At 54.1% G+C, this 23,780-nt stretch overlaps 1 protein-coding gene across 4 annotated transcripts in view; it reads left to right on the forward strand.

Annotated features, from left to right (window-relative positions):
• PLEKHA6 (pleckstrin homology domain containing A6) overlaps positions 1 to 23,780 on the forward strand; it is a 149,829-nt gene that overhangs the window by 98,052 nt on the left and 27,997 nt on the right. For 2 of the 4 annotated variants that reach the window (XM_077772115.1, XM_077772112.1), the window contains 7 exons: positions 8,057 to 8,137; positions 8,798 to 8,912; positions 13,911 to 14,015; positions 14,900 to 14,972; positions 17,265 to 17,365; positions 20,733 to 20,935; positions 22,413 to 22,964. In XM_077772115.1, the coding sequence (XP_077628241.1) occupies positions 8,057 to 8,137; positions 8,798 to 8,912; positions 13,911 to 14,015; positions 14,900 to 14,972; positions 17,265 to 17,365; positions 20,733 to 20,935; positions 22,413 to 22,964 (1,230 nt within the window). The remainder of the gene's footprint in view (positions 1 to 8,056; positions 8,138 to 8,797; positions 8,913 to 13,910; positions 14,016 to 14,899; positions 14,973 to 17,264; positions 17,366 to 20,732; positions 20,936 to 22,412; positions 22,965 to 23,780) is intronic. The other 2 variants (XM_077772113.1, XM_077772114.1) reach the window with 2 other exon arrangements.

Here is a 23,780-nt window from a genome sequence, read left to right on the forward strand (position 1 = left end):
CTGGCCAGGGCACAGCAGCAAAGAAGACCCAGGCTGTAAGCAGTCTGAATGGGGCTGCCCTTCCGCATCTCCGCACCTTGGCAGGTGTTGTCCATCTAACGTTTATGGGTGCCCCCAGCCCCGTGTCACACGCAGTCCCCAGACCTATGGCCTCCATCCCTGTGTTCTCACAGCCAGCCCGGTGGACTGGGTGTCTCCCCTCTGACTCATGAAGCTTTGCCCTCTTCTTTCCCGGAGACAACAAAGCTCAGATGGGACAAATATCAGGAACTTTGTCTTCTCCCTCCCATCACTAGAGTTGGGACAAGGGACCTCAGCTTCCCTGACTCTGAAACGGGCTTTGCCTTCCTCCCAATGCAAAGCCCGGACCACGTGAGCGTAACTTTCCCCCTTTGTTCTGCACCCCTTCGTCTGTGCTGTCTGCTGAACAAGGCATGCTTACGACCACTGGTTGGTTCACTGTTGAAACAAGGAAGCTGAGGCAGAGGACAACTTGACCCTCACACGTTGCTGGATTGGTAGCTGAAAAGGCATCTGCAGCTCTCGAGGGTGTGGAAGGAGGGCCGTTCGCCTGGCTGCGGTGCTCTCTGGACACTTGCTCTGTCGAGTGCTTTACCTTGGGGTGAGGTGGGGGGCGACTGTGGTCCGGGACACCAGAACCAAATCTGCTGAGCTAGCGCTGAATTGAGCTGGTTCCAGCGACCTTCTGGAGGCCCGGAAGCAGACAGCTGGGCCGCCTCAGCTTCTGAAGGGTTGGGGTTTAGGATTCAGCTCAGAGCGGGGGGCCGGGGGGGGAGGGAATTAATTAGTACCCAGCCCCTCTTGGATCTCCTGCTGACTGTCAGGAGAAGGCAGCTTGGAGACAGGGGCCTCCCCCCTGCTCCCATCTAGCTTAGCCGGGGCCACTCAGGGAAAGGCTGCTCGGAGGGAAGGTGGAGCCGGAATTACTGTCTTCCCTAAATTTCCCTTCCCCTCAGCAGGGAACAAGACAAAAGCCTGAGGGCAAGGAAGGTGAGGAGCCCCCCGGGGGGGGCGGGGGGGGGCTGGGTTACCCCAGTGCTCCCAAGTTGGGTCAGGTGTGAGGCGGAAAAGCCCCTCCGGTCCTGCGTCCTGCGTATCACAAGTTCTGGGCCCAGAATCACAGATCTTAGCACTTGCAAGGACCACTGGTGTTTCTGACAGTTAAGGAATGGCAACCTCGGGAATGACGTTCAGTAATTCGTCAACCAGAAAGGGCAGGGGCCTGGGGTCGTGTGGGGGCCCCTGGNACTGGCATGGCTAGGCGGAATATCCACCCTGGTTAGCTTCATTTTTCAGAAGACGAATGGAATTAGTAAAATTATCATCATCATCATCAGTTTGAAGATAAGATCATCCAAGCTGGGGTACAAGATTCCCAGTGAAGTTCCCCTCCCCGAGAGAGATTCACTGCTCCCCCACCGCACACATGCACACGCGCGTGAACGCTGCAGACCGTACACAGGACTGAAGAGCCCACAAGACCACTACCCTTACCTGCTGTCCGGGGCTTCTTTTCCAGCCCAGGGGCTAGGAGACAGTACAGTGAGACACCAGGAAAGGGCACAGTGGGGAAGGAAGGAAGCCTGACTCTGGCCCCCTGATTTGTGATTTCCACCCCCCCACCCCCCACTTTGGCTACTAGACCAGCTCGTCTGCTCCCTATCTGAGGTAGGGGCTGGGCTCTGGGTGAGTGTCCCCCAGCATCTAGTAACCGGTCATAGTAAGGAAAATGTGTTTCGGCCCTTTGGGCTGGGGATGGGGGCTGTGAGGATAGGCAGAGTTAAGCACGCAAGAGGGCGGCCCGAGTCTTACCTTCTAGCCACTCAGCCCAGTGGCCTAGTATTTCAGGACATTCAAGCTTGCCTGGCACAGGACGCCCAAGTCCTGCCATTTTGGAACTTGCTGGAGCCTGGGGGGAGGGATGGTGCAAGGGCAGAGAGGCGCAGCGGGGTCCCCAGAGCCCGCAGAGCTGGTATCTCGCTCTGCAAGCAGCTCATGGAGAAGAGACAATGCCGTGTAGAGGGGCTCCTTGCCCCCTGCAGATCCCCAGGAGAGTCACCAGGGTCTGACCTCCTTTGGCCTTTTCTTTGTGTGGCAGCAATAGGCAGAGGGACTTTGTGGGGGAGAAGTTGACCAGGGCAGTGTATTTTCCCCTAGGAATGGCCAGGAGAGCTTCAGGAACCAGGCACGCCAGCACCGTTGAAACTGTAAACCGAGCTGGTTTTAATTGGGACAGAATGCTGGAGCAGATAAAGCCACTCAAAAATAATGATGAGACATGGTGGGGAGGGAGGTGGGGAGCTGGAGCCAAAGCTCTCCCTACCCTCCTCCCTCCCCACCCTCCAGCAGCAGCCCTCTCTGGAGGGTGGATGGCCTTGCTTGGAATTTGCTAGCTGGGGAAAAGAAGGAAGGGGGAAGGATGGGCCACAGGCAGCCCTCCCTCCCCGCTCACCCCAGGTCCTCTCTCCATATAATGAGCTATGATGCCAGAAGCCAGAAGCCGAAGTGCTCTCGGGACGGATGGGGAAGCCTAGCCAGGGCTGATTCTCTGTCAGCAGATTCTCAGGAGCTATGGAAATGAAGCAGCTTGGTGTAGGGCAGATAACCAGGAGGGGCCCAGAGGGTGGAAGGAGTTGAGTGTATTTTTCTAGTTGTTCAATATTTATCACGGTGGGAGCTCTGGGCGTCCAGCCTGTGTGTGAGTGTGTGTGCGCGCACATGCACATATGCAAACATGCGTGCCTGCAAAGGGTCGTGGAGACTCGGGTTGAATTTGCTGCTTTTGACCACATAGTGTCAGGTAGCCCCTCCAGACAGATGCAGATTCTTGGTGAGGATGTTTGGAGGCAAGTCAGTACTGGGTTATCTTTGCAGTGAGGCCATCACTAGGACCGAGAGGCTGAGGGCGGCTCTGGAAGTAGGAAAGCCCTAACTAGGATGGAGAGGTGGGTGCTTGCAAAGTAGGGAGGCCTGGCCTCTGCTCTTTGTAATTTACTGGCGCTTCTGGAATGCCAGCCCCCGCCCTACACACGCAGCCTGCACGGTATGTTTTTCCTCTACTAGCTCGGGCACCTGGCATGTTTCTTGATTTGTTTTTAAGCAAATTAATCATCACCATTACCTCTTATGCATAAAACATTTCACATTCTGCGAGTTTACGGCTATTATTTTCATAGAATGAGAAGGTACCTCATTTGCACACAAGAAAACGAAGAGCCAAAGAAGTCAGGTCATACCTCTAATTCCCGTTGGATCTTGGACTGAAAGCCCGATGTGGCCAAATTTTCTTTCCACTGGTGACACTGCTTTTGGGGCCACCATTGGAGGCACAGTGGGGGACCTAGGAGTTTAAGGATGTTCCCTCACAAAATCTCCTTGAGACTGCTTGAGATTCTCCCCTTTTTGGGTGGGATCAGGAGGGCTATTTGGAGATTCATTCATAACTATTTGTTCCTGGGAAATGGAGGTCTTTGAATTCCCCCCCAAAAAACAAACAAACAAAAAATCAAGGAAATAGGAGAGAAAAAAACGAATCACCTATCTTTGTTTCCCTTTTACAATATTCTGCACCTGGTAAGTTCTTCTTGATGTCTACCCTAAAATGACCACCTGTCATTCTGTGCAGTTTAGTGGTGAAGGAAAAGAACCCCAGCTAGGCATTCAGTGTGCCTGAACCCTAGGGATTTCAGAGCCCCCAAGGAGGAGGGGAACCCCCCCNAAGCAAAGCCTGTGGGAGGCTCCTGAGCTCAGCCTGAAGAGAAAGGGATATTTTTGCCTTCTAGAGGAAGAAAACTCATTTTCTCAATGCACCCCTGCTCCCTCCTCCTGTACAGATGAGCTTAATTTCCTTCCCCTCCTAATGAAGATGGATCAAAGCCAAGCTATATATTCAACGGGGAGCCAGGCAGGGGAGCTGAGTGAAGGGGTGAGGGGGGCAAAAACAGAGCTTCTCTCATGGAGAGGAAGTAATTAATTTTAAGAGAGCGCAAAGATAGGGAGGCCCTTGGTAATAGAATGTCAAACTCCCAAATGCAGGTGGCTAAAAATTAAGTCAGAGCATGGAGAGTTTCCTTTGTTCGTTCATTCATTCACTCATTGATTCAACAAATATTTATTAGGCGCCTACTGTGCACAGGCAGAGACCTCAAGCTGGCACCAGGGGAGGACCCTAATCCCCACGACCATAGCGGGGCTCAAATAATTGGGCTGGGACAGAGAGACATAGGACCTGGCAAGCAAAGGCTCTTGTCACCATTTGCAAAAGTATCACTAAATGGTTGAATGTATTGACCGTTTGGATTTAGGATTAGTTGCTTAAATATCAGCAGCTGTTGACCCTGGCTGGCATCAACCAGCCTGTTTCATCACAGTTAAATAATAATGTTGTCCACTAGCTTTTGCATTCACTGATTGCACTGCACTCTGCCTGGGTTCTGACCTCAATCCAAAAAATTAGATTAGCCCTCCCCTCCCAGTGTCTGTTGTGACATCACAGAATTGCCGTAGCAACAGACTATGATGTCAACAGAATGCCCGGTGCGGCTACAATGGACCACGCTGGTCAGGAAGGATTCTGTCACCCCAAGGCAGAACTGGAATAATATAGAAAACTGGAGGAACTGAAATTTGATATCAAAAAAGAACAACTCGGCAACAGAAGGTAACAGTGGGTCTGGAGCTTCCCTTGCTGGAACCCTTTGTGAACAGCCAGGGCACTTAATGAGATTGATTGCAGAGTGAGCTTGCCTGGAGGCAGGGGGATGGAAGAGATGACCTTCAGAAGGCCCTCGAAGCCCAAGGACCCTCAGACTCAGAGGACATCAGGGAAAGGGGAGATCTGACCGTCCTCGGCCCCTGGAGAGTTCAGGGAACCTCACGGCGATGCAGACCTCCTTTGCCCCTGAGCAGATCTGACTGTCGCCAGCTGGGATTTATCATATGGCATCTGGGAAGATTTGCAGAAGTAAACACAGGGTGACCCCCCTCTGAGCCCTGTTTGCTGCCCTCTTCCTTGCAAGCTCTGGGAGGAAGCTTTCCTTCCAGTTCACCAGAGCAAAGAAGCCAGGTCCTTGCCACCAGCTCTGGCTGCACGTGCCCCTCCGCTGGCCCCCAAGCAGAGAGCAAGCCAGCCAGGGCTGTGTCCTAAGAAGTGCGTTGGGGGGGGAGTGCTGCACAGAAGCCCCGTTCACTGTGCCCTGTCTGCACAGAAGTCTGGGAAACTTAATCTCAGCTTCTCGGCAGCGGCAGCAACAGCAGCACGCGAGTCTAGAGCTTCATTTAACCCTCGTGCCTACGGGATCAGAAGGGTCTCTGAGAAGCCCATGGACTTCAGCCCCAGGGACCTGTCTTCCCAGCTGGGGGGTCAGGAGGCAGGAAAGGCCGTCTGCCTGCAGGTTGGGCCGTGCAGATGGGAGTGCGGCCCCGGACGGCTCCGCCCGCCCAGCTCCTCTGTGTCCTTAGCTCAGTGAGGTCGGACTACCTGGAAGTTGTACACCTGCTCCGCGGACGCCTGCCTCTCTGTTTCAGCGCTTTCTCCTTGGGGACCTGAACGGGGAGGATATCATCCCTGCTCGTTTATTCTGCCTCCAGCACTCAGCCGGCAGCACGGGGGCTGGATGCTAGGAAGCCACAGGCGCACCTGGGCGCCCCCTGCTCCCACCCAGGGAGAGCCCCTCCCCCTCGCCTAGTGCCGGAGCCAGGAGGAGGGAGACCCTCGCGCCCTGAGCTGGCCATCGGGACCGGAGGACTTACTTCTCACAGGGATGGTAGGAGCTGGGTGGCTGGCAGGTCCTCTGAGGCTGCCGAGCAGGGCACGGAGCTGCCAAAAGGATGCTGAAGTTTCGGGCTGATCGGCGGGCCAGGTAGGGAGACCTTCGGTGGAGTGGAAGCCGAGTTCGGAGAGCAGGCTGATGGGTAGCCCGCTGGGTCGGGGGCTTCTGAGCCAGGGCCCTGCCGGACCTGACCTGGAGAAGAAAGAGGAGTTAGGTCAATGGCTGCTGCATTGCAGTGCTTTGTGAAGGGGAAGCTATTTTGAAATTGGTAGCGCCGGGATGGAGAGAGGACGTCATTTGTAGGGGTTGCCGGGTAGGAGAGTCCAGGGCAGGGAGCGATTCACGGTGCCTTGAGAGACCGGTGTTGGCTGACAACAGACTGTGTGTGTGCTTGTGTGTGTGTGTGTGTGTGTGTGTCTGTCTGTCTGTCTGTATCAGTGCGTGCGGGGAAGGTTCCAGCAGTGAGCACAGGGAACAAACATGTAGAGCAGACAGGGACTGGCAGGGTGGCCGTGGGAGGTGGGGAGCAGGCGCTCTGTGCCGCTGGGAAAAAGCAGCGATCTTGGCACCTTGAGGACCTTATTTTCACAAACTGCTCACCTCCCACATGGGGGAGAGGCAGGGATGGGGGGGTGACTAGGAACAGTTACCCTTCCTTGCAAAGGTCCCCTGTAGTTAAGGAGAGCATCCCTGTTGGAGGGAGGGGGGAGTAAAGTTTGAGAAGTGGGGAGCAGGTTAGCAAGATGCTGGAGTTAGAGCCCAGGCCTGGTGGACACTGGCCAGATTTAGGGTCCCAGCTGGCGAGCCCGGGCTGCAAAACCCTAGATTTCCACCTAGACTGTGGCCACTGCCCACTGGGTTTCTCTCTGCCCAGGACTTCGAATTTGATCTGAACATGGCTGGTTTGGAAGCTGAAACAAACCAACAAACAAAACACCATTTGGTATTATCTTTAGCTCCAGCAAACAGCCCAAGGGCTGAGATTCCCGGACTATTGAGGAGGGATCTCCCAAAGGCTACTTCTCTCATGGAGCTGAAGGGACCAAGTGAGGCCCTCTTTCCTTGGGTGCCAGCTGGGGTGCCGCGTGCCAGGCAGTCCTGGCTGTTCGCTGTCGGAGTGCTCAAGGGGCCTGGTGTCAGGACCCCCGCGCCCCAAGCTTGGCATGTTCAGGCGCCTGCTTCTTGGGGCGGACTGAGCCTGCTCTGGGCTCTCACAGGAGTTCTCACGAGGGATGAGTGAAGAGGACCTTACCACTCATCCAGTCCCCCACTGGCTAGATGCTTGAATCCTACAATATTCTTGCCGAGCGGTCCCCTGTTCGCAGAATCCATTTTCAGTGGCTGCCATTTGTGGTTTAGTCCTGCGGCACCAGCCGCCCTCTAAGTTCTCTCTGCTACCCTTTCCACAGACTGTCTCACAGACTACCCCTTTCCTCCCCCAGCTCCCCAAAAGCCACCAAGAAACTAGGCTGACATTCGGCCAGCCAGAGAGCCACAGCAGGACCTCCCAAGGGAGCCTCCACGGCCCTGCTCCCCATCTGCCTCTGCACAGACCCTGCTTGCCAGCAGCCTGTACAGCACCCCCCCACCCCACCCCCAGGCTGTGGCACCCCTTAATTAGATCTGACTGGGGAGCTGGCACTCACCTCGATGCCTGACAGTCCTTGAGGTCTCAGCTATGTCAAGTAGCCCCTTAGACGCGGAGACCCTGGACTCGGAGTCTGAGCGGGTCCCAGCCCGAGCTCAGGAATGGAGTTTCTGGATCTCTGGTTTTGCTTAAAGAAAGAGATGCAACATAAAACAGGAGAGAAAGGAGTTCAAGGTCACAAGAGAATTCTTTCAGCGAATAATGAGTGAGCAATTTTTATGTGGAGCACCGGCAGGCGCGGTTCCTGGGAGAGAAACTGCCCCGCGTGAAGCCTTGGCTGTTGGAGACTCCCGCCCCCCACTCACAAGCCCAAGGTCACCACCGAGGGGGTTAAGTGGGGCGTATTTCCAGCTTCAGGGACCTCTATAAGTAGTCCACACTGACTAGTGAAAGGTGTCTCCCTACCCCCCACCTGACTGCAGGCTGCTTTTTCTACAGACCAGCCCTCCATCCAGCCTCTCCTGGACCCCACAGATGGCAGAGGGACCATCTCCCATGTGGCCACCCGGCCCTGTCACTCCCCAGGGTCCACCCACCCTTTGGCTTGTGCCTCTGCCTTCTCCATCTTTATTACAACCTCTCTCTCTCTCTCTTTCTCTTTTTTTTGCCTCCACAGCCACAATGAAAGACGGAACACATTTCTACACCCAGTGACTGGCCAGGTCCCAGAAGAAAACAAAAAATTTAACTTGAAAACGTACGTCTGCTCCCCACTGGCTGCTTGACCTGTCCAGCCTTCACCACCACCCCCCAAATGCCACTATGCAGCTGGGAAGGGGAAGAGGGGGTGTGGAAAGCAGAGGGAGTTAGGGTCTCTTACCTCAGTCCTGAGGAATGGAAACTTCTAAGAGCCATCCAGCTTGATGCTCTCTTTTCCCAGCCTCTCCCAGATCTCAGGCTGGAGGAGTGAGATAGGTTTGAGGTGGGCATATCACCCAGAGGCCTTTGAGGGAGGTGCGGAAGGAAGGTGACATAACCCTGAGAGCCAAATGTGAATTCCTCTCACTGTGGATCTCGGCTCAGTGAATGAAAGGAAAAGAAAGATAATTAAATGACTCTCATATCCACTGAGGCATTGTGTCTTTTAGAAGGAAGAGGAGATCCAGAGTCCTAAGGTCTAGGTTTTTAAAATAAATTTATAGGAAAGAAAGGAAAATGTCCAGCCGAGTTTACTGGCATGTGATCTCAGAAGAGTGGAGGGAGCAGCCAAGGTGACCTCTTGGTAGCACTTAGCAAATGGGATTTTGTGCTGATGCTGGAACAGTGGTTAGCATGGTAGGGAGTACAGCTGGGGCCCTTTCATTCTTTCTGGGTTCTGACCAGTCCCTTTCTTCTCTTTTTGTCAACCTGAAATCAGATCGGCCTTGGACATGTCCAATAAGGCAGGTGGAAAACGCCCGGCTATCACTAGCAGTGACACATCCAACCACAACATGGTGTCCGAGGTCCCCCCCGAGCGGCCCAGCATCCGGGTAAGTCTAGCCCTCAAGGCAAGCTGTCAGGTAGGAATCCTAGGAAATATGCCAGCCTGTCCAGCTGTTTCAACAGGCTCCAAAGAGCAGGTAAGGTGATGCAAGAGGAGTAGAGCATGAGAAGGAAAGAAGGGTCAGACCGGAACCGTGTAGAAGACCAATCTCTAGACCAGGGGTTCTCAACCTTGGCACTGTTAGTGTGTGGGGCCGGATAGCTCTTTGCGGTGTGGGCTGTCCTATCACCATAGGCTGTTAGCGACATCCCCAGCCTATACCCACTAGATGCCACCTGCCCTATGACAACCAATGTCTCCAGACATTGTTAAATGTCCCTTGTGGCACAAAATTGCCCCCTCTCCCACCTATTGAGAACCACTGATCTAGGGGGACAGCAAAAGAGGAATCATTCTTGGAGGAGATGGCGATTGAGAGCTCAGAAAGGAAGGAGAGCCTCGGGAGGAAGAAGTAATCCAGACAAGAATGTGGCACAGAGGTCCAGAAAGATAAGGGCTGAAAGTGCCCGTGGGACACACCACTGGAGACGTGACAAATGGTGGGATGCGGGTGGGAGGCGAGCCGGAGAGAGTTAAAGAGGAGATGGGAGGGCAGACAGAGAGATGACGAAGAGTAGGAACTAGTCTTCTAAGAAACTGGACAGTAAGTGGTGATACAGTCGCTTAATGGGGTGCTCTCCAAAAATTAAATTGCACTAGAGTGAGGTGCATTAACAAGGATAAATCTTGAAACTGTAATGTTGAATAAGAAGCAAGTTGAGGAATATGAAAACCATGCTACCATTTACGTAAAACATACACGAAGGTAATATGGCAAATGTATACGCAGACTGCAGCACAAGCATGTAACCACAGCCAGGCTGACTAGTGTTAGGTCAGCAGTTGCCTCTAGGAAGGAAGGAAGGTAATGAGATTGAGGAGGGGCTCAAAGGGAGTTTCAGCTCTATTTGTCACGTTTTGTGAGAAACCAACAAAGTAGGCGTTTATTCTCTACTTTTCTGAAGTGTTTGAAATATTAAAATACACAGATCTGTAAAGACACTTGACTATCGGGGTAGGGGATAGAAGCTAAAAGATATGGAAGATGGAGGCCTGCGTGGTCCATCTTGTTTTGCTTTGAGATGTGCAAGCAGGAGGGCAATGGCCCAGTAGGTAGGTTCAGGAGGAAGGGGACAGTCATGAGTTTCATTTCCGTGGAGACAGGAGAAGTCAGATACAGAGGTGCTGCTAGCCTGCCTAGGGAAGGGACACTCCTCCTGAGCTGCACGGCAAAGTTATACGAAACTAGGAGGTGGGAGTCTAGGAAGTTAAAGACATTCCCATCTGATGTCCTCAACTTCTACAGGGAAGTAGGAGGAGGTAGGTTTTTCTGCAGAGAGGAACGGGGTGGGTGGGGAGGCAATGAGGCTTGAGAATATGCCCAAGGTTTAGAGAACAGGAACAGGGGACAGCAAGGGGAATGTGAAATAGTGCGTGATAATGTCGAAGGGTCAATTGAGGTCATAGTCCTGACTCTGGGTGGCTCCGGTCCACAGCTGTGTGTGGTTTTACTCCAGCACCGCTCCCAGCCTGGTTGTGAAAGCAGGGAAGGCAGACGGTTGGATTGGCCTAAGGTTGAGCGTTGCTGGGAAGCAGTGGCAGAAAGATAAGGAAGGGAGGGCACGGAGAGGTTGGCAGGAGAATGGCTGAAGTGGTGAACTATGGCAGGTGAAAGACTGAGAAGGAAGGGAAGGATTTGCGGATTTGCTTGTTCTTAGGGTAGCAGGTGACTTCAGGTGCCTCATCTCAGTCTTTATATGTGGATTTTTACTAGTAAAGTTTAGAAAATAATTTTATCCCCCAGTTTGGGTATGCTTTGTAACAAATCCTGATTTCTTCTTTCCTTTCTTCTGCAAGTATTTACTAAATGCTTATTATAGCCAGATACCTTGCTAGGCTCTGGTGACAAAGAGATGATCAAGACTCAACTTTCTCTCTACAAAGAGTCCAGAGTCTGGAGAAGGAGCTGGAAAGCCAATAGTTCCATGGCAATGTGACACGCTTAGACTGCAGGAATGGACAGAGAGGAGGGACAGCTAACTGCCCCGGGAGAGCCGGGAGGGGTGCGGAGGGCTACACTGGGCATAAAGGATGAATTGGGATTTGTTAGACAACAAGGGGGATGGTGACCCCCAAATCCCCCATGGGACAGCAAGGTGATCAAAGGGAGGGAGGATGGAGAGAGCCACCAGGAGTTTGGCCTGACCACAAGGGACCTGTTGGGTAGAGGGGCAGAAGGCGGGTCATGGGCCCGGCAACTCTTACAGACCCGTCCTTGTGAGCCATGCTGAGAAGCTGAATCCCCTCCTAAGTGATGAGAGGTAGTAAGAAATGTTAAGAGAGCATCGTGATTACACTGTTTTAGAGATACAATCTTACTTGTTGCAGAGGGGGGCACAGCAAGAAGAGAGGATGGCCCGAGAGGAAAGAACAGGTCCAAGAACCATTAGAAACATAGACTCATCCACCTGTAAATGTGGGATAAGGAGAAGAGGAAGGAGGGAACAGTGTGAGGTGGCTCAGAGTGTTCTGGTTTGGGCAGCTGGGTGGATTGTAGTACCATTCACCAAGTGCAGACATACAGAGCAGGCTTGGTTAGAAAGAGGATGACTTTGGGTTTGACTTGGTTACCGAATCCTGGTCGGACAACCGGTTACAAAATGGGCCGGGGCTGGGAGGGAAGTCTTAGGTATAGATTGGGGAATTTTCAACATATTGCTGGTAGTCGAGGCAATGGGTATAGAGGAGAAACACAGACAACGTAGACCAAGAAAAACGAGAATTTAAAAAGTCTGGTCGAGGTCCACCAACCTAGTGAAGGTGGAGATTGAGAAGGAGTGGGCCCAGGTGGAACACTGTCGAAGAAACTAAGAGTCTCAAAGAACCAAGGACAGAAAGTAACTGATATCCAGGGTCTTAGGATGGTCGAGGACTGAGCACCTTAATTCAATGATATTGCAATTGCCACTGCAGGAAAGAGGTGGAGGGGGGTTAGGAGTAAACGCAAGGAGAGGATGTCAACTCTTCCCAGGAGCCTTTTCCTGCAGGGAAAGGGAGGGAGAGGAGGGAAGGTCTTACCTGACAGCGCACAGTGGATGTAGAGTTGAGGGGGAATTCCGGTGTGTGTAGGAGAAAGGGAGAGATGGAGGGGGAAGAGACCGACAGAGACAGACAGCTGCTTTAAGATGGAGAGGACTGAGTGTGTGCCCAGGAGAAGCAGCCGGTGGAAAAGGGAAAGTTGAAGACAGATTTGAGAGGAAATGATCAATGGAGTAAAAGTCCCGGGAGATGGTGGGTCGAATGTGTTAGCCTCAAAAAGGAAGACAACACCTCCTCTTTTGACATTGGAGAGAAAGAGGAGATGAGTGGTAAGGACGGTAATTTTCTAGGTAAAAGGGTGTGAAATGGAGGAAGTGCATGTCTGATTGCCCCGATTCTCTCTCTGTGTGTGGAAGGGGAGCCAGGCCCACCGTGGGGAGGGCAGGGGTTGGGGCCTCGCAGGGCTTGGGGGAGGGGAGGGCATGGAGCGGAATGGTGACTCGTGAGCCAAGCTGTGCTTGGGGACAGGGGTCTGTGGTGGCCTCATCTGTACTGCAGCGTGCTTTTCCTCTGGCAGAACCATAATCTGGCAGTGAGTGCAGGGAGAGGATAATTTGATTGCTCTGGGATTTTGAGTTTTAGAGAAGCTCAAACAATGACAACAGATCGGGTGTTTGAGAGTGTGGTTGACCTACTCCCATGGGGCGCCTGGGCTTCTGAGGGAAGGAATTTAAAAAATTTTTTTAATGTTTACTTATTTTTGAGAGAGAGCAAGGGAGGAGCAGAGAGAGAGGGAGACACAGTATCCGAAGCAGGCTCCAGGCTCTGGCTGTCAGCACAGAGCCCAATTTGGGGCTCGAACTCATGAACCATGAGATCATGACCTGAGCCAAAGTCATATGCTTAACCAACTGAGCCACCCAGGCACCCCTGGGCTTCTTAGGAAAATAGATACAACCAGTAGGTGACTGATGGATCCAGAAAAAAAGGGGAGGACTGAGGAGCTGGAGATGCCAGTGGAGTATAAAACCTGATGTGTTGAGTAACAGGGTGAGGAAGCCCAAAGGACAGGAGGACATCAGGAAGTAGGGATCTCAGAACTGGAGGGATCAGTGGTGAAGGGGTGTGGGCGCTGATGGTTCAGCCATGGGAGTGCGTGCTGGGGTAGAAGTGAATGGTTTTGGAATTGAGGACATCACGGTACTATCAGGTCAGGGCAGTGGGTCAGTCATCATCAGGGACAAGGCCACAGTGATGCCCAGACTTTGAATGAAGAGGATGATTGGTACCAGGATCCTAGGATTCTGAAGGAATGATCTGGAAGCTGACAGTGATGAAAAGGGCTAACCACTGGAAGATCAGGGGGGGTTGCTTCCACAGTGATTATTGCCAGAAAGTGGAAGGATGACAGTGTCCATGCGGCAATAAGGAGCCACGAGAACACTTGTGTCTCGTCCCTACTCTGTGCTCTGTTGGACATTCGAGATTGATCAGGACCCCCACAGGATGATGACATCGGGAATGTACTTGCATTTGGACGAGGGCCAGAAAGCTTTAAGAAAGAGGGGGTTTGTCAGGACAGTAGAAGAAAGATATCCCAGGAAGGAAATGAAAAATCTTATTTTCTCCCTAAAACAACAACGACGATGACAACAAAATCCACACTGCTGTGAGATAGGTCAGACTAATTTTGAGCCCCCTTTTAGAGGGAAGAAAAAAGAACCAAAGAATTGGAAAGCTGTGCCCTTGGGTTAGGAACAGATCCAAGAGTCACACCTGGTCCCCTTGGGGTGAGGACTCCCCAGGCGTGGAGACAGGTACCCACACCGGGTAGCTTCCACTGTAGTTAGAGCAGAGAGGGAGGAGAGGAAGAAAGTCAGGCCTGCTTCTCTCTCGGCCTCCCCAGGCAACCCGAACATCCCGCAAAGCCATCGCTTTTGGGAAGCGCTCACACTCAATGAAGCGGAATCTCAACGCTCCTGTCACCAAGGCGGGCTGGCTCTTCAAACAGGTGAGGCCTCCTCAGCCGATCTCCCCACCATGACCACCGCTCTGATTCTTCCATATTTATGAGTCCGTGCATGTTTTGGTACATCCTCCCGTGTCCTATTTTTGGTATATTTCTGCGAATCTCCTAATTTTTAAAGAAGGTTTATTTATTTTTGAAAGAGAGACAGAGACCGAACACAAATAGGGGAGGGGCAGGGAGTGAGGGAGACACAAAATCCGAAGCAGGCTCCTGGCTCTGAGCTCTCAGCACACAGCCCAATGTGGGGCTCAAACTCACAAACCATGAGATCAGGACCTGAGCCAAAGTCGGACATTCAACCGACTGAGCCGCCCAGGCGCCCTGTGAATCTCCTAATTTTATAAAGACTCAGAGAAGTTGAGTATCTTCTTAAAATCGCACAGAAAAAATTAGTGACAAATACGGGAATCCAGCCAGATCTCCAGATGGGCAGATGCAATGACTTTGAAATATGCTTGGTCACCAACCCTATTAGGGCACCCACTGGCTTGTTCTCAGCCGGTCCCTCTTGCTGGATTAAGGGGACTGTCCTTAGTCTAGGGGTCCGCTGATTCTTCCCAGTTTGACCTTGCCACTGTCCCTGCCTGCCCTCCACCCACTCATCCTGGCTCCTCTCTCACCCCTTTTATCTTCCCCGGCACAGATGCTGAGGCCCAGAAAGACAGAACTGAAAGGTCACAGGCAATGATCTAATGTCGGTTCCCTGCACCTGAGGTCTCAGGGGGGTTGGCTGCCACTTGTTAGTGGCAGAGCCGCAACCGGAGGCAGGATGTCCTTATGATTTCATGCCGCACCTTCCCCTGCAGCCCCTCCCCGCCCCATGCCCGGCTCACAGCCCTTCCCGCCTGTCTCCTCATGTCCCGCAGGCCAGCTCCGGGGTCAAGCAGTGGAACAAGCGCTGGTTCGTCCTGGTGGATCGCTGTCTCTTCTACTACAAAGGTGAGCTCCTCCTACGGGCCTGACAGGGGCCGCAGGAAGCAGGGCCCACCGCTCATGCTCACTCTGCCAGATCACCGGGCTCTGCCTGGGGTGGACGTTGGTCAGTGGACAACAGAGAGGGGTGGGCAGTGCGCATATGCTCCATAGCTCCCGGCACCAGCGGATCCTGACGGTGGGATGAAGTCAGAGCCCGTTTGCTCATTCATTCAGTCACTTCACATTCGACAGTATTTCCCGGGCGCCCTCAAGGTTTCAGGCAGAGTTCTAGGTCCCGATGGGGGACGCAGTGGGTGAACAGGACAGTCATGTGACAGGTGATGAAGTCCTGGGGTGGGGAATAGGGAGGGAGAAGGCACCGAGGGAGCTAGTGAGGGTTAATGACAGTGACGGCCCTGTCACACCGACGCGGGGCTACAAGAAGAGAAGGGTAAAGTGATTTTACAGCAGGAGAGGCTGTTTCCTTTCCTCCATGGCCCAGGAATGGCAGAGCCCTGACTCCTCTGGACCTCCTGGGGGCAATCCAGTGAATCATTAACTTTCACAAACAAAGCTTGTACCCAGTGACTGCAGAATGCTGTTGTCCCTGTGCCCTGCGTTGCTGCCACCTGAACCCGAGGGCAGAAATCAGGAAGGGGCTGCATGCACAGGATCCAGTCACAGACAAAGCCCCAAGACAGGGGTGGGGTGGTGGGGGGAGAATCCAGAATCCACCGAGGCTTGGTCCCTGGTGCTGAGCCGCTGGGACCCAGGGCTGACTGGAGCCAGAGTATGAACGAAGATGAAGGAAAGCCAGGCTCTCTGCAGAGGAGACACTCTGGGACTGGCGTGAGAGTCGAAACATAAAAGCTGTGAACTCAAGGGGTGTCATGATGGGGGCCACCATCCACTGAGAGGTGCTCTCAAGAGGCCCCGTAAACATTGGCCTGGACACTGCCAGGCAGAAGGCCATCATCCCCAGAAGATGGCAGCCTCTGTTTCCCTGAAGAAGCCCTGAGTCCCCGGCCCTGGGCACTTCTTGATCCTTTGGCTTAGCCTTTCCACTGGGTACCATGCTGAGTCTGCAGAGGAAGCCAGATACTTAAGCCAAGTATCTTGTATAAGTGATGAGGAGGAAGAGGAGGGGAACTCCTGAGTTTATAATCCCTGAGACCCCTCTGAGCCCTAACTGAGGCTTTTGCAGGGTCTCTAGCCTCAGGAATCAAGAGCTATCCCAGGGAAGTGGGGAGGGGCTCGCCATGGCCTCATGGTTGCCCCCCACCTGTTCCACAGAGCACCCCCACCTTCTGTGGCTCCTGCAGACACCTGGGGCCTGACGAGCTAATCCATCAGGCTCCTTCGGAGCTCCGGGATGAGTTGTGTAACAGCCTGATCCAGGAAACAGAGGGCCAGGAGGTTATACAGGTGGAGACGTGGGGACCATAAAGAGGAAGGCAGACCCCTGTCAGGAGAGAACAGAGCAAGCTGCTGGGTCCCCGGGAGAACTGTAGAAACAGTTACCCAGAGGAGCCAGAGCCGAAGAGGGGACGCTCTGCCACGCCCATTCCCATTGTCCTCCCGTGACGCCCTGGTGGAATTGTCTTGCTTGCAGAGTGTCTCTAGACAGGAGAGTGGTTAGGACTGCCTGCTTGGGAGGGGCGTCTGGGTGGCTCACTCGGTAGAGCATGAGACTCTTGATCTTGAGGTTGTGAGCTTGAGCCCCACGATGGGAGTAGAGTTTACTTAAAAAAAAAAAAAAAAAAAAAAAAAAAAAAAAAAAAATCCTGCCTTGAGNAAAAGAAATGCTTGCTTGAGAGTCAGACTTCTTGGATCCAAAGACCAATCTGCCACTCTCTACTTAAGTAACCTTGGACAAATTACTTAACCTCTCCACTGTACCTCAACCTCCTTACCCATGAAATGGGGTAACAGCAGTAACCTATTCGGAATCGTTGGTGGGGTGAAATCCTTGAAGGCAATTAATTCAGAACAGTACCCAACATACAGCAAACCCTCCATAATGTTAATCATTATTTATCTATTTACCCTAAGGTGAGCTCCTGGAGGGTGGGTACCACTTCTGCCTCATTCGCCTCTCTCACTCCAGCATCTAGAACAATGTCTGCAGGGCTGCCGGGCTCCCTATGGCCCGGGCGTGTGCCTCTCGTGGTGCGAGCACCCTGTGTGCTGGTATGTGGTCTCCTGGGTGCCTGACAAGCAGTAGATGAGCAATATTTATTGGTATCTGTGGTAAGAGGGCTGACCCCCTCCTCCATGGGCCCATGCATCTCACCGGGGCCTCTGTTCACCTGACAGATGAGAAGGAGGAGAACATTTTGGGCAGCATCCCGCTCCTGAGCTTCCGCGTGGCGGCAGTGCAGCCTTCGGACAACATCAGCCGAAAACACACCTTTAAGGTCAGTTGGCATTTCTCTCCCAGGCGGGGGGGGTGGGGGGTGCGGGGGGCTGCTCCTCTAGAGCACGTGGGAATGCAGAAGGATCCTGAGCCATCTCCCCCAGGGGTCCCACAGTGGTGACGGGAAGGAAAGAATGGGCAGTGACCGCCGGACTCACTACAGGCTGTTGTGAGGCCGAGGAGAGGCCCTACTGAGGCTGCCACCTCTCAGGAGTCAGCTGGAGCCGGTGGAGATGTGTCTCAGTGGTACCTCAGTGTTTCCTGGGGGAGAAATGAACCCTCTGCCCACTGGCCTGGCATCTGTCACCTAGGAAATTCGTCACCACAGAGGCAGGGGGCTGTGGGCCGGTGGGGTTCTGACATCCCTTCTGGAAAGGAATCCTCCCTACACTGGGGCCCTGAGAACTAGACCCCCCAGTCCCACTAAGTCAGATTTCAATCTCTAGAGAAAATCAGGAGTTGGGTTTGATTACAATCAAGAAAGGCAAACCTCAGGTAGAGCGTGGTTTGGGAGAGCAGGAGTGCGGGGCTCCTGGGGGATCCGCCCATCCAAGATGCGCTTGCAGCTGGCTCCTCGCAGGCTAGTGTTTTTCCACATTTAAAAATTCATGACCCACTGAAAACAATAGAAATCCCGTGCCCTTTTTGTATTTTATGATGTAAGGACCATAGGCTCCTTTCACTTCCAAATAGAAAATCATGGTACCAGCGATGCATTTTCTTAGCACAAAGCCATCTGTCCCCTAGTTGAGTTGCTGTCCAAGACCCTAAAACCTAGAGCCATGGTGCTGGATGACAGGACCTGCGGGTAACGCCAGGTCACCGTCTGAGCGTGTAGGACCTCAGAGCCTGCCCCTTCCTATCCTTCAGACTCTGCTCACCTGACTGCGGCAGGGAGGTGGGCGGCCGCACGGGCTCGAGGAGGGGCTTCTTTGGCACATAATTAGTTCCTAGCCTCCTAGGGTCATGTCTGCCAGAGGTGTGAACAGAAGGAGCAATTAATACGACTCTGGCTCCAGGGAGCCAGGTTCTAGCGGGGGGAAATAGAAACAGGTTGTTTAACCAACAACAGACAGTCCTTCCATACACATTCGCACACACACACCCACACAGTCAAACAGCCTGTCTCACCCTCCCCTCCAGACCTGTGCACAGACACATCCACACTCGAGCTCAGAGCTCTGCCAGCCACAGACATTCCATCAGCGCCCTGAGTGACTGACACACACATACACACACCCGCCATCAGCCCCGCTCCTCCTTCCCCTCCCCCACTCCTCCAGGAGTGCACTGCCTCTTTAAAACCCAACTCTGAGGGCTGTGCTCAGTGGCCCACAAAGGGTTCCGATGGTGGCTATTGAGTGGCCCTTCCCCTGGGAAGGGTGGGGAGGGGAGCGGAGACAGATGGGAGGCTTGTCCTGTTGCGGGTGAAACTCTTGGATGGCTAATAATGAGCCGGGCACTGTTCCTGCCCCGCCTGCTGCTGAATACCTTAACCTCTTCCTAACCTAGCCCCATGGGGGCTCAAAGGACTTCGCCCCACTGGGGTGCTTCCCCCAGTATCGTGGCCCAGACTGATGGTGCCGGGCTGGTGTCCTACTCCGGCTCACGATCCACTGCCCTGTTTTCTGCCAAGATCTGCCTTTCCTGTTGCAAGCAGTTGTTCCCGCGCCTTTGCTTTCTCCTTGTTTCCCTGTGGGCATGTTTTGTCCTCTAGCTTGACCGTGAGCTCTTCAAGTGCAAAGAGCATGTCTGTTTTCCTGTGACTGGCACCCGGAGCGGAGCTCAGCACACACGGGGTGCTCACGAGCGAATTAATTCACTTGCTGTCCACTCCTACCAGCCCCAGGTCACGCCCACAAGACCCGCCCGTGTCTCTCTCTTTCTCTTCTGTACAACAACCCTGTGTCCTCCACGCCAGAAGGCTAGGCTGGGCCCCTGCTCTCCATATCCTTGTGTGGTTTCAATCCTGAGATGCCTCCTTACAGTTTCACTGCTGTAGAAGCACGTCCCTGCCTCTGCCCACAAGCTGGCCCCCTGCTGCAGGGTGGGAAGTGCCAGGATCCAGAGGAAAGAGGCCCGCCTCTACTCCCAGAGAAGTAGGACATGTCACTGGGTAATGACTCCCATCAGAAAGGAATCATGTGCCGGGGCGGGGTACATTGGAGCGAAGGTCCAGCCAGGAAATCACGTGGAGGGTGTGGATTTGACACAGCTGCTTTGGAGAGCCCTGGGGCTTGGTCAGGAGAGCCCTGTCTTCTCTCCTTCCAACCTCAGAGACCCATGATTTCACACCCACAGGGTCAGAGACCAAAGTGAGGTTCACCTCTGAGACTAGTAATCACGTGGGTTTCTCCTGTTGAGTGGGATAAACCAGGCTGCCTGCTTTTCCCGGGACACCGAAGGTCTCACGGGGGAGTGTGCTGAGGTTCCAGAAAGAATTCAGCTCCAGAGCCTTTCTTGCTTGGGGCCTTAGAACCTGGAGTCTCACCAGGTAGAGCCCTTCCCATGAAGCAGGTGCACCACTTCAGGCCAGAAGAAAACCCCAAGTTGTTTGCAGCTGCCCCACTGGCTGGGAACAGAGCCAGGAACAGCACCGACACCCTGAATCCTCTCCACTAATAGCCCCAATTGCCTTGGCGCGAGCTCTGTACTCCCCACTCCTGGCGGGCGGACCTGGGCATTGCCGGGTGCTGTCGTCCTGGTGGCGACCGCGAATAGAAGGGGGTAATCTGAATAGCTCCCCGCTTCCCTCTGCTCCTCAACATTCCTGCCGCGTCATCTTCTGTCTCCCTCTGGTGTCTGGTTGACCTGTTCTCTGCTTCTCCTCCTTCTGACTGCGTGAGGACCCCTCCTCTGGACAGGAGCTCTCTTCTGGGTTCCCGCCTGCCGCACCTGCTCGCGGCCACCAACTAGGTAGCGTGCCCTAACCGTCTGTGCATGCCCCTTGCATGCCCAGGGAGATGGAGGCCTGGCTGTCTCTCTGCACAGGAGACACAGCACTAGTTCCTCAGAGGCCAAGTTCAGGCCGAGACTGGCATGTGCTCGGGGGCGGGGCAGGGTGGGGGGGAGCCATCTCTCTCAGACACTGGGTAATTGCCCTTCAACTCGAAGATGGAATTTGATGGGAGAGTGGGCACCGTAATTGTCCTTCCTGTTTGTAATCACTTCAGGTGGGGCAGGTAACCTTACCTGGCTACTGGGCAGCTTATTGGTGTCGAGAGAGCCAGCCAAGGCAGACACCTAGGGGCCAGCCGGAGCCTTATGCAGAGCTCGCTTTGCCCCTGAGCTCCATGTGGGGAGAAGAGCTGCAGGTCAGGGGGACGGCCTGCCTGACCGCCTGTTCTGTGGGTGTCTTCTCCCTACAGGTGACTACGTGCTGGGTGGATGAGGCCGGGGCCGGTTCCACGCACTGCCTCTCCCCACAGGCCGAGCACGCCGGGGTCCGCACCTACTTCTTCAGTGCCGAGAGCCCCGAGGAACAGGAGGCCTGGATTCAGGCCATGGGGGAGGCTGCCCGAGTCCAGATCCCCCCAGCCCAGAAGTCAGTACCCCAAGCTGTGCGTCACAGGTGAGTTCCAGGGCACAGGGCATGGGGGTGGGGAGTGCCGGAGTGCCAGACAAAGAGTATCAAGGAAGCACTCTATGTCTCCTGAGCCTGGCATGCTGGCTTGAACTTCTGAGAACACGTGAGCCGCTCCTTGCCTCCCAGCAGGGCACCTGGCGAAGCAATTTCAGAGCCCAGAGTCTCCCTTCCCCTGACTGGCTCTTCCTCTGCTCTCTGGGCTGGTGGAGGCCAAGAGAGCAGCCAGGTTCCATTGGGGCCTGGCCAGGAGCCAGAGACCAAGGTCATTTGCTCATTTATTCTTGGCTTTGCACATTAAGCCCATGACCTCTGGAGGAGTGTAGACTCAGGTTCGAATCCCAACTTAGCCACTTATTCATACTGTGACAGCAGTGGGAGTTACTTAACCTTTCTGACCCTGAATCTCCTCGCCTCAAAGGCAGGAACTATAATCCTACCCCATGGGGCAACCGTGAAATCCTGACATGCAGCGAACACTCTGCCCATGGCTTCCCCATCACCCCTGCCACCTGTCATCACCTATAGCCCCACGGCCTGTCTCTAGGGGAACTGGGTAGATGGAACCTTCAGTTATATGTTAACAGGGATCCAGAAAAAGGAGGTTGTTACAATATAGACTCCAAGTCTATTTTAGTGTCTTAGAAGTGTTTACCAGGCAGCGTTGTAGCAAGGATGCTCGAATCTGTTGGATTGGGGAAGCAATAGGGATCCCATCGTCCCTTCAGCTGAGGGGCGCCCTTCCAGAAGTTCGCTCATTTAGTTCATAAATATTTAGTGCAAATAGGGATGTGTGAGGCACTGTATGGGGTGCTAGGAAAATAAGGGAAGACAAGTCTACATCCTCCTGCCTCGCGGAGCATACGTTCTGACAGAGTCTCTCCTGGAAGAAGCTTGTCCCAGAGGTGGGAACTAGCACGTTTCTAAGCCTAGGATGCTTGAGGCAACAGCATTGGTGCCTGGTGCCCGCCATGTTTGATCTCACAGTCCTACCAGCAGAGCGACTGTTCTACCCCATCCTGCCAACATGGAGACCGAGACTTTCGGAAGTTAAGAAACTTGCATAGGACAGCGGGCTGAGCTGTAACGAGCCTTCATGGGTGAAATATCGGGGACAGTCACTATTATGAAGCTTTGGTATAGTGTGCACTGAGTTTGGGGGGCTGGAGTGGGGACAGACTGCAGAGACCACCAAGTCTGGGGCAAGTTAGTCTTGGCCATAACATTCGAAGGCTGGATGCAATGCAGGTCAGCAGAAGGGAGCAGAGAGTGGGCCGTGGAGAGGACCCAGAGGCTGAAATGAGCATGTCACGCATGGGCAAGATTGCACTGTGTTTTCTAGTAACTGCCCAGGCTGGAGCAAGGAAGCAAAACGGGCATTTAGGAAACAGAATGGTAACTCACTGAATCCCGTTTTCATTGCTACCTTCCTGCCCACCCGTCTCCACTCCTTTTTCCTTCCCAGTCTACCGTCCCCTGCCCAGCTCCCTGCTGGGCTGGAGTCACTTACAACACCTCCCTTGGCATCCCGCAGCCATGAGAAGCCAGACTCCGAGAACATCCCTCCTAGCAAACACCACCACCAGCCGTCCCACAACAGCCTCCCCAAGCCTGAGCCAGAGGCCAAGACTCGAGGGGAGGGTGATGGCCGGGGCTGTGAGAAGGCAGAGCGGAAGCCCGAGAGGCCTGAAGTCAAGAGCGAGCCTCTGGTGAAAGCCAATGGCATCCAAGCCAGCCCGGAACCAGCCTCGGAGCCAGGCAGCCCTTACCCTGAGGGCCCAAGGGTCCCGGGGGGAGGGGATCGGCCCCCCCAGCCCAATGGCTGGCAGTATAGCTCCCCGAGCCAGCCAGGGAGCACAGCTTTCCCGCCTCCGGACTCAGAGAGCGGGGGCCACCAGCGGAGCTTACCCCCACGTGCCAACCCCGACAAGATTGCCCAGCGCAAGAGCTCCATGAACCAGCTTCAGCAGTGGGTGAACCTGCGCCGGGGGGTGGCCCCCCCTGAAGACCTCCGGAGGTGAGTCCTGGTGGGCACAGGCATGGAGCTGGGGTGCTGTGATCGCCGGCATGGGGGTAGTAACAAGCAGCATCCCTTCCTGGAAACCTTCAGCAAGCCAGGCTGAGCTGGGGAACCAAGAGAACCCCAAACTCAGGGTCCCCAGCCTGTACAGATCCTTTCCTGCTCCATCTGTGGAGTTTACCCAGCTACCNTGCTTTCTTCAGAGACAGAGACGGAGCGCCCAACCCCTCTCCATGAGGATGCTGGGTGCCCAGGACACGCACAGGCAGTCATAGGGAAGGGCCTCAGCATTGTTCCGGTCAGATGTCCGTCCACGCTCCCCACCCTCTTACAACAAACAGCCTCTGCTCCAGTGTTTCCACCACCATGAGCCTCACTGACTGCCAAGCCCGCTCACCCCATTTTTGAACGGCTCTAATTGTTTGAAAGTCTTTATTTATATGCAGTTAAAAAAAAAAAAAGAAAAGAAAAGAAACGAAATGTCGCCACTCACAGATCCTAGTCCTGCCCTCTAGATCAATTTCGTCCTTTGTCCCGTGACTGGCTTTCAAGTACTGGAAGACACTTATTGGGCCCCATAACGCTCATCTCGTCGGGGCAAGTGGGGCTGCTGCTCCCTCTCCAGGGGTGTGGGCCGCTCCAGGGACTGCAGGTGAAGGCTGCTCACCTCCGGGGCTCTGCTGCCGGGGACATCTGGCCTTCCTCGGGGAGGAGCGCCTCTTTTGGGATGAGCCCCAGGAACCTCCGGGCCCCATCCTTGACGAGAACATAAAACCAGGGAAGGCGCCCCTTTGTGCCCACTGCGCTGTGTGT

The sequence above is a fragment of the Crocuta crocuta genome, unplaced genomic scaffold (genome assembly GCF_008692635.1).
Source record: "Crocuta crocuta isolate KB4526 unplaced genomic scaffold, BGI_CrCroc_1.0 scaffold318, whole genome shotgun sequence".
NCBI lineage: Eukaryota > Metazoa > Chordata > Mammalia > Carnivora > Hyaenidae > Crocuta > Crocuta crocuta.